The sequence below is a fragment of the Oryza brachyantha genome, chromosome 11, assembly GCF_000231095.2.
Source record: "Oryza brachyantha chromosome 11, ObraRS2, whole genome shotgun sequence".
Lineage (NCBI taxonomy): Eukaryota > Viridiplantae > Streptophyta > Magnoliopsida > Poales > Poaceae > Oryza > Oryza brachyantha.
In genome coordinates this window covers 14,239,169-14,249,400 of record NC_023173.2, presented here as the reverse complement: position 1 = coordinate 14,249,400, position 10,232 = coordinate 14,239,169, and the positions used below count along the sequence as shown (strand labels likewise).

The window sequence follows — 10,232 nt, the reverse complement described above, 5'->3', positions numbered from 1 at the left end:
TGGATCGACCTGTAGATAAAGTAGGGTTAGCTCTAGTTTAACAAAATGATCTAAGTTCCGCTATAAAATAAAATTTAGTTTATTTAGTTAAACTAGAGTCTACATTAAAATGTCCGCGGGTCGATCCACGGACATCCCTGTTTTATATCAACCCCTCACCCCATGGACGACGACAGTGAATTCCCCAAGCAAGCTGACCTAATAATGCTCAGGGAGATTCTGCTTGAACTCATGTAAACTCCTAACCGAAAGAAGGGTCACCAATTCGACATGATGCTTGGGCCATGGATGAGGTGTTGCACATGGCCACGTTAGGCTGATAACATGTTGATGCTAGAGACGAGATCCCATCTCCTCTAGTACTCATGTCTATAGAAATTTTATCCATAAATTAGATTTAGTTGTTTCACTTAGTTAGTTCACTTATAGAACTCTTGTGCGCCAGACTAATCAAGCTTGATCACAACTTTCTCTGTGTTATTAGTCTTTCATACAGAGGTTGATCAATTTCTTACAAGGATGGTTCAATGGATGATTTAATTTCCAAAAAGGAAACTAGTACTAGTGCTTAACTTGTGGTTGTTGTGAGTTACATGCTTCTGATATGATATTGTAAAAGCATGAATTTACAGTCATCGTAATACGTTTTATCCACCTGTATGTTCGCACTACTTAATTTGGATTCAATCAAATTAATTGACCAAACACTAAAGACTCTAAATGAAGCTACAGTGCTAAAAAGATTAATTAATTGTCGATCATATAGTATCTGATTAAATCGTATATGCGCAAATTTATTGGAAGAACCTAAGCTAGCTTAGTTAATGTAAATAAAGCCGTGCAAAATGCTCAGAGGGATGAACAAAAGATTGAAAGAAACGATGTATATGTTAATTAATTAGTAATAAGCAAAACAGTACATACTGCAGCCAGCAAAAAATCCAGTACTATAGGTACGTTCTTTTTCAAAAATAAAGGATGAAATATTATATGATTTTTTGATAATATTATAATAGTATAAATGATGAAATTAACTAATACAAAATTAAAATACACAAAAATAGCATGTGGGCAAAATCTAAGGAATAATATGGCTAAAAGAAAATATCCTCTAGACCACAAAACTATATTAGATACCACACTCCACACATGCACGGATGGTTGCAAATGCGTATGCTTTTCATGGAATTGTCTCTGCACGCGTCATCATTGATCGCGGTTGCAACGACGACTAACCTTTGCTTTGTCTATGCATCATATCCATGCATGTTCCCGGCGAAAATATATGTTAATTTTTTCCCCAAACTTCCAGTCGTAATAGTGCAAGCAATGTACTAATGCGTTCATGCTTGCGTACATGGTAAAGAGATGGATTTTAATCAATGGAAGAATGCATGTCCCATCATTTTACATGCATGTCATCTAAACCATACCTAGAGTTTAATTTATTCTTTTTACATGTGAGTTTAAATCTGGATATATGGCTCCCATCATTTTGCTTTCCGGAGAAATAAGCGAAAACGTGTTTTTGCAAACGAAAAATAATTTATAGGTAAAACTTTTATATACGTGTCCATAACGACTCAAAAGCGAAATGTGTAAAATAAACTATGATGAAAAAAACCACAAAATCAAGTTCAAAATTAAGTTATAAAATTCAAATTTTGACTTATAAGCAGTTGCAATTGCGAAACGATGGAGCATTATATTTGTTCTTTTGTTTTTCATCTTTGTCTGCATCTACTTTAACCTACCTTTTTAACGTGAAGTAGTTAGATGGTGGGAAAAATTATAAGAGGATACTCTCGAGAGTTTAAAATGATTTCATCGGGACTAAGAAGTTGAAAAATGAATTGTTTGCATGAAAGCTAATTAACATAAACTTGGATGAGAAAATTTGACTTTTTTTTAGAAAGTAAGTATATAACTCTTACTCTCCGCGTGTAAACTAGAATGCACACAACCATATTTATGAAACTAACAGTATATAGTCCTTAAGTAAGACACACTAGTCATGATATCTATATCCTCCACGTCATAAAGAAACTAATATTAGACACTACTATTATAATGCAAACACTATTAATTCACATGTGAATTTAATGTTACATATCTTTCATCATGCCTTGAGTGTTGTATACTCCGTAGAAATTATGTCTCATACAAGACATAGTTTCCTTCTCTTCATTAACTCACTTGCTACGTCATCTTTTTATTCTATATAACACCTCATTTAATTTTATGAAAATCACCCTAATAATTACACTGTGAATGGATAAAGTCATAAATTCATCCACGCCACCACCACTAATAATTAATGCTAGCCGTTCGATCCAGCTTCGAGATTCGTGTGCATCCCCCTACCTCCCGTAGCATCGTCCTCTTCTCCGGTGAGCTCATCGTCGTCCTCAGATGCCATCACCGCCGTCGCTAAAGCTGTACTGTCTTGGCCGGCTACGAAGCAATGCTCAAAAAGCGACCTCTCAGCTACTCGACATCTGCATGAGCAACCATAAAACCCTAGCAAATTAAGCTAGATGCCTAGCTAGCTACTCGAGCTCAATCGATCGACTGGTCGTCTCCATAATTCAACTAGTGATGATATGATCACTGGTGCAGTTAGGGTTTGTTCAGTTAACAAATACGGGCAATTAGTTACCTGGAAACCATGGCAACAGTGAGGGATGTGATCGATCGATCGATCTATCGTTGATTAGTTTCCAGAGGTTTGATTGATCGATGGATCGATCTAAGCTGTTAGCTCGATCGGTAGGAATAGTCTCGATCGCAAAAAAAAGTTAATTTGGTTGATGAAACGTACATCAATGTATTATGGATTTATGGTGGCTCACTTTTGGACATGCCTAGCTAGAGCTAGCTTCCAACGCTAGATTTTAGGGCAGGGATGCCTAGCATTCACCGGCCGTTTCGAAGTAAAGTTTGGTGAAGAGTCAACTCCCACGAAAAATCAACTTTTTGATTTTTTGTCAAATATTTATCTATCCGTCTTATTTGAAAATTTTTTAATTTTTTTTAAAAAATTAGTCACACATAAAGTATACCATTTATGTTTTATCATCTAATAAAAATAAATTATTAACCATAAATTTTTTTAATAAGACGATGAGTTAAACATTATATCTAAAAACTAAAAAGTTGATTTGTTTTGAGACGGAGGGAGTACCTGTTTATGAATAACAATTAATATACTAGAAAATGTTTAGATAATGAACACTACAGAGAATTTGGGGAATGTATAATTAGTTTTACCAAGCATTTGTCAAACATTGTTTAGACAAGGTTGATTTAAAAAAAAACTCTTTTAAATCCTCGACGGACATATGTCTTCTAAATGGTTATGGAGTTTTTTCTTTGACAAGATAGATAAATATATGGTATTACTGCATAAATATTGAAGATCATATTAATTCAACTTACTCATCAGAGTACAAGTTAAAAGAACAATTGTGATAGTGAATACACGCAAATTACTCATCAGAGTTTAATCTATTTGTTCCTTTTGTTTCAACTTAGAAATATTGAATTTGAGAATCATATTTATAGAGTGATATGTCACATATTAATCTATTTTATTAAACTATTTATTTTTTCATGAATATTTATATGACATGTAAAAATAATAGAACATTCTACGAAGCTACAAATGTTCCATATGGTCAGGCTACCTGACAACCTTTGGTGAAAATCTATAGTTAAATTGTTTTGACAATAAAAATGACATTAGAACTGAACAAAATTAGTGTATCTTGACAATTAATGACGTTGATGAACCAACTTTCAAGCTATGCCCTCCGGATTAAAATCTATTTCCTATACGAATATTACGCCCACGTGCTCTCGATCTGCTAAACCATAACCTACCGTGCATCCCACATTCATGGTCGATGGGCTTTTGGACTGCTATAAGAGTAAAAATTATACCATTTGGGCACGTATCCTCTGCAGTACCGTAGACTGACAGGTAAGCCTCATATACCATAGGGCTCACATTTTAACGTGTATTACTGTAGGTGATCTCAGTCCATACAATTTATTTCAGTTTTGTCAAAAGTATGCTGACACATTTTTTACTTGCTTTCACCTTTCAGTCACTTTTCCTATGTGATTGCTATTTCTCTGTCGTATGTAAGTACGATAGCTTTTACATCTCCAAATCGCATCTTTGAAGTGGATAATCGGTCTTCAAAAAAAAAAGAAGTGGATAATCAATTGTTTTTATCATAATTCTAGTATATAATATGTATTAAGAAATAATGTACTTTGTAAAATTTATTTGCAAGTTTTAAAATTCACATAGTAAATTCTTTTTGACTGTTTATAATGAAATTATAGCACCACAAGTATAACCAACTCTATTTTTATCATAATATAATGCATAGCCCTAAAAACACATTTCAATAGTACTTGGAGCTAAATAATTATCAACTGGGTATCATATATGTAGCCATTTTTTACTAGAGCCAGAGACGCCTTTGTTACCGTCTTCCTTCTTCATAGCCAAGCAGATATATACCCAATACAACCATAAGAGGCACACTATATAACGTATTTACATATCATAACCGTTAATCTCTTTGTCATTGTTCAGATTTATAGACAGAAAAGATTCTATTTTCAACAGAGAAATAAAATTTTTAATAAAAGTAGGAAATTATTACAAACAGGTCCATGCTATACACCGGGGCACCACCACAGCCGTTCCTATCAACTATTTGTAGCTACCTCATTCACTCACTCACTCACTCACTCACACGCTGCAGCAGCAGCCAGCAGCTAGCAATCACTCCCCTCCTCTAGCTCACATAGCTGAGCCGAGCAGTAGCATTGGTACTACTACTACTCCTCCTTCCCAGCAATCACTTCCTCTCTCTCTCTGTCTCTCTCTTTCAAAAGCGTGTGCCTGTGAGCCTGTGACTGACGACGGACTGTCTGCTGGCACACGCACGAGCGGGCGCCTGCTCGGAGGCCGGAGCTGCAGATCAGGGATCAGATCGAGCCCCTGCCCGGCTGCCTGCTCGCTCGTGGAGCTGGCCGCGGCCATTGCCGCCTGCAGGAAGGAGAGCTAGCTAGAGCTGGGCGGTGATCGATCGACCGATCTAGCTTCTTCGTCGGTCTTCTCCGGCGGCGGCGATGGTGGTGGGCGTCGACGTGAGCTGCGGCTGCCGGAGCCGGAGCTGGCGGGGACGACGACGCTGGTCGCTCTCGTTCGCCGTCGCCGTCGTCGTCGTCTTCGCCGCGGCCGCTGGTGAGTGCCACTGCCATGGCCATTCTTGCTAGCTAGCTAGCTAGCTCTTCTTTTGATGCATGTCCTTTTTGATCTGAGCGTGTAGTCTTTTGATCTTGTGCATGACCACCACAACCAGTGATTACTTGCTCTCGCACTGCTTTTCACTTCCCACTTTTGGTGCCTTTCATTTTTGTCCGAGGACCAAACTGGCCCTCTAATTAGGTTCATCGGGATCTAGCTAAGCTAAGCTAATTAACTGCATGCAGCTCGATGCCTCGATTAATCTTTACTATGTTTTATTTACTTTCCCTTAGGTTAAACAACCTTAAGCCTGATCGACCTTAAATTAATCTGTACCCTCCTTGTGTATGTACCCCTACCAAGGTTCCTCTTTCACTTGCTTAATTTCTGTCAAATGGTGAGTTGGTGACCATTTGATGTGATTCTCCTCTCTCTGTTGATGAAAAGAGTCCCGGTGTAGTTCTTGCCTGCAAAGCTGCATTCCACACCCTTCCTCTGCTATGTATGGCAGCTCAGAGACTAAAGTGTAATTAGCAAGAACACCAGATTGCAATTAGAAAATTCCTTCCCTTGCATGTCATTCAAAGAAACCAACAGGAACAAGATCTTATTAGCTTCCCTATAATTTTCTGATTAAACAAGCTCAATCTGCACCCATTTTAATTTCAAGATGCACATCCTAGTAGTAGGCGGGGTTTGTTTGTGATTGAAGTGGTGAAAAATCTCCTTATTTTCTATAAACACGCTTTTGAACAGTTAAATGAGTGTTTTTATTAAATATATATATATGTATTTAAAAAAAATCATATTAATATATTTCTCAGCCTTATCCCTAATCAATACTTAATTAACCATTTACTAATAAACCTTGTCGTTTTACGTGATCATCTTCAATCTTCCCTTTAATTCTCTCTCTAATATTCTCATTTGGTCTTCACCAACCAGGGTCTTTTCTCCAGCAGTAGTCCTGGTGCCCACACGCTGGCACTGCATGCTCTTGTCCAGAAAACCATAAATAATACAGTATAACACAACCTACTACTACTGCTGCTAAATATATACGACATCAACTATAGTGCAGGAGAGAAAGAAAGATTCTGCGAAAAAAAAGAAAAAACACCTCATGCAAAACCAATACACGTACGATCCAGAGCCAATCAGCCACAAATACGTTTTTGGTCTCACCTGCTTAACGTTTAGGGCGCCGACCATATGCTAACCACCACCACCACCAAGTCTAATTAGCAGCGAGCTGGTCACCACACATTATGATGCACTGAAGTTTAATTCATATATAGCAGCAGTACACTTCGATATATAAATGGCTTCTATTTAGGTATTTGGAAATTTTCTTGCTGAAAATGAATAAGCAAAGTTTAAATATGAACAGTGTTGTCCAGTGTCGAGTAGTTAGTACATTTAATGATAAAACAAATCATAGTAAAGTAATTTATAATTGCATAATTTTTTAAGTAAAATTAATGGTTAAACGTAAATCAAGAAATAACATCGCCGTATAAAATATTTGGAGGTAGTATAGATGAAACGGAGTAAGTATAAATTTTACTTTTTCCTGCATTTCAGTTCAGCCCTTTTGTGGTGAAAAAACATAGTAATTAATACGTAGCGTTATACTTTTAGTAAAGTTCTAATTAACTCGTACGTGTCGGTGAATAATATATGTGCTACAGTTGCCGCTGCAGAGAGGCCTACCCGTGTACGACCAGCGGCGCACGTGAGGAGACTAGACGGCTCGTCGTCGTCGCTGATGACAAGGACCAGCGCCGCGTCCGACTCCGACGACGACACGGCGGCGGGCGTCTTCCGGCTGCGGCGGCGGCAGCTGATCGGCCCGGGGTCCTCGCCGCCGACGTGCCGGGCGCGGTGCGGGCGGTGCACGCCGTGCCGGCCGGTGCACGTGGCGATCCAGCCGGGCGTCGGCGCCCAGTGGGAGTACTACCCGGAGGTGTGGCGCTGCAAGTGCGGCGACAAGCTCTTCATGCCGTGACCACAGCCGCCGCCGCTCGCCGCCGGTTAGGCGGCCGGCCATGCATGCATGCATGTTACCGTGTCGTCGCGCGATCGATTCGGTAGCATAGTTTTGAAACTAAGGGGGTATAAAAGAGAGAGAGAAATTAGTAAGTTAATTAAAGGTTATTTTGTGGTGATTAACTAGTTAATGAATTAGCCAGGTCTTAATTAATTATGATGGTGTACTGAACTGTTGATGCATGCTCGTGATGTTTGTAAATGTGCAAGTTCAAGTTCTTAAGCTTAATTACTGCGTATGCTGTCTCTCTCTGTATTTTGCTTTATTGATTACTAGGTTGTTTTTTATTTAATTTGCCTTCTTAGTTAATGCGTTAGTTAAGATGGATAATTATCTGTCTGGTTCATAATTACGTCGTGCGATTTTGTCGTGATATTGATTGGTAGATATGGCCATCTAAAAGTGGTGCACGATGAGAAAGAATGCTAATGACTCCGTTCTAAAATAAAGGTATTTTAAAAGTTTAAATAATAGTTCTAATCAATCGCTTTTCGTAATTTTTTTATCCTCACCTATCCTCATAGCAAATGTTCAAGGATAATACAACATTTTCTCGTTAACCTTAATCCATTCTAACAACTTAACAATGCTTATTTTTATAGAAGAGAGAGTAGTAGTTAGGGGCTTCGGCACTAATAATAAAGCCATATCGGCCGTAACAAAATGACTAGGGCTTCGGCACTAATAATAAAGCCATATCGGCCGTAACAAAATGACTGCTCCTTCCGTCACAAAATAAATCAATCTTTCACTTTTTACCAATAACTTTTGACTCTTCGTCTTATTTAAATTTTTTATGATTAATATTTTTTTTATTGGATGATAAATCATAAATATATTATAGTACTTTACATGTGACTATTTTTTAAAATGTCTTAAATTTTTTTAAATAAGACGGATGGTTAAACGCTGAACAGGAAACTGAAAAGCTGGTTAATTGAAAGTTTGGACTGACAGAGTGAAAGGCAATTCTCAGTTGATCTAAAGTTTGGTGAGGTCACTCTGATAGATCACATCATCACATGGATGCATGGAGAGCAACATTTTCATATTGCAGTACCAAAATGCTAGGACAAAGTTATCCTCAAACTTCAGGGCTCGTGTGACCCATGTACCAAGGTACACCTGTACCTCAACATCATGCACATATGCATGGAGAAAACCTTTTCATTTCCTGTGGATGCATGGATGCAGGAATGGCCGATTGTACTGCTGCAGCTTGTCTCAACAATTTATTACCGTGGATTATTTGCTCCATACCTTATTTTTTCTCGTAACAGAAGAATTGAACCGTTTCCTGTGTAATTAAATCCTTTAAAATTCCTAAAATTACCTATTTTCCCATATCAATTAATAATAATCATTTACCACCTCACATTAATCCACTTAAAAAAATAGCAAAAAAGTAGCTACACCCAGGAGCAAATCCAGCGTGGGATCTGTGGGTACTCCAAACCCCTAAACGCTGGATCACTTGTAGAAAATGAGAGAGAGGGAAAGGGAAGAAGAGGGGGGCTGCAGGAGAAAAAGGTAACCAGCCCCATCCTGAATCCGCTCTTGGCTACACCTCGATCTATCCTTCACTACTCAGAGAGAGATATACACCTAAGCCAAAATTCACCGCGCATATCTAGCTTTGGTTCCCATGCACAAGCACAACACATCATGCACGTATAATTAATTAATAAATAAAATACGGTAACATAATAAACTAATAATCTGGTCAAAACTATTTCCACTGTTTGACTGGTAAGCGGAGAAAACAACAAAGTGGAAGGAAAAATACAAGAGCTTGTCTGTTTGCTCATGATTAAAAATCTTGGCTTGGAACTCCATCGTCTCCTCAAGGATTTGACGGCTATGCACATACTCCCTCGGTCTAAAAAAACCAATTCTCCGGTTTTCGTATCCAACGTTTAACCATCCGTCTTATTTGAAAATTTTTTAGAAAATTAGAAAAAAATTAGTCACACGTAAAGTACTATTTATGATTTATCATCTAATAAAAACAAAAATATCAATTAAAAAAATTTAAATAAGACAAAGAGTCAAAAATTATAAGTGAAAAGTGAAAAATTAGTTTATTTTCGGACGGAGGGAGCATGTGCATGGCAGCAGGGACCGGGACCCGGCCCGGGTCCAAAGCTGGCCCCCTGCAAACTCTGCAAAGAGTGCTCCAGTCCAAGCCACATCTACTACTGCACTACACTTTATTCCTCTCTTTTTTTTTCTCGCTTTCTATTTTTTTTCTTCGCTTGTTTCACTCTCCCTCACCGACCAAATATAATTATGTGTTTGGTTCATGGATGAGCTGAGTTGGGTTGGATTTATTTCTGAATTATAAGATGTGTTGGTTCTATTTTTCTGTTTGGTTGTAAGGATGAATTAATCTTATTTTTTGTTTGGTGTGAGGGATGAGATGGGATGGGCTGTACCTGTTTTTTTGTTTGGTTGAAAAAATGAGATGAGATAAAGATTATCTCTCATATCCAAAATAAAATATTAAATACTAGGATTAATATATGAATAACCTAAAATAATTAGATTTATATTTATACAAGTAATATATTTTAAATAAATAAATTTGATAAATAAAATGGACACCCTTCCATGTGTCGTAGTCGTCCTGGGACGGATCCGTCCCACCGTTTTGGTGGGATAGGTTGGACCTGGATTTAAGAGGAATATTTCTCTCCTGGGTCCAATTCATCTTACCCATCCACCAACTAAACAGGGTCAGAAATGTGTTGGCTCTATCCCAACTCATTCCATCACTGAAATCAAACACATCCTAAATATTTAACACAAAGCTGCAAACCTTCTTGCATCCTTATTCACTGGTGCACAACAACCGGTTTGGATTGGTTAATAATATATATTTTTTTAGCGGGTATGGACAACCGATTTGTAATG

The 10,232-nt window shown here is 37.8% G+C and overlaps 1 protein-coding gene across 1 annotated transcript; it reads left to right on the top strand.

Moving 5' to 3' along the window:
* Positions 1–4,773: 4,773 nt before the first annotated feature.
* Positions 4,774–7,581, top strand: LOC121055789 (EPIDERMAL PATTERNING FACTOR-like protein 6). Its single transcript, XM_040529048.1, has 2 exons — positions 4,774–5,266; positions 6,961–7,581. Exons 1-2 carry the CDS (start codon positions 5,152–5,154, stop codon positions 7,275–7,277), a joined length of 432 nt encoding a protein of 143 aa, XP_040384982.1. The 5' UTR covers positions 4,774–5,151; the 3' UTR covers positions 7,278–7,581.
* The last annotated feature ends 2,651 nt before the right edge of the window (positions 7,582–10,232 follow it).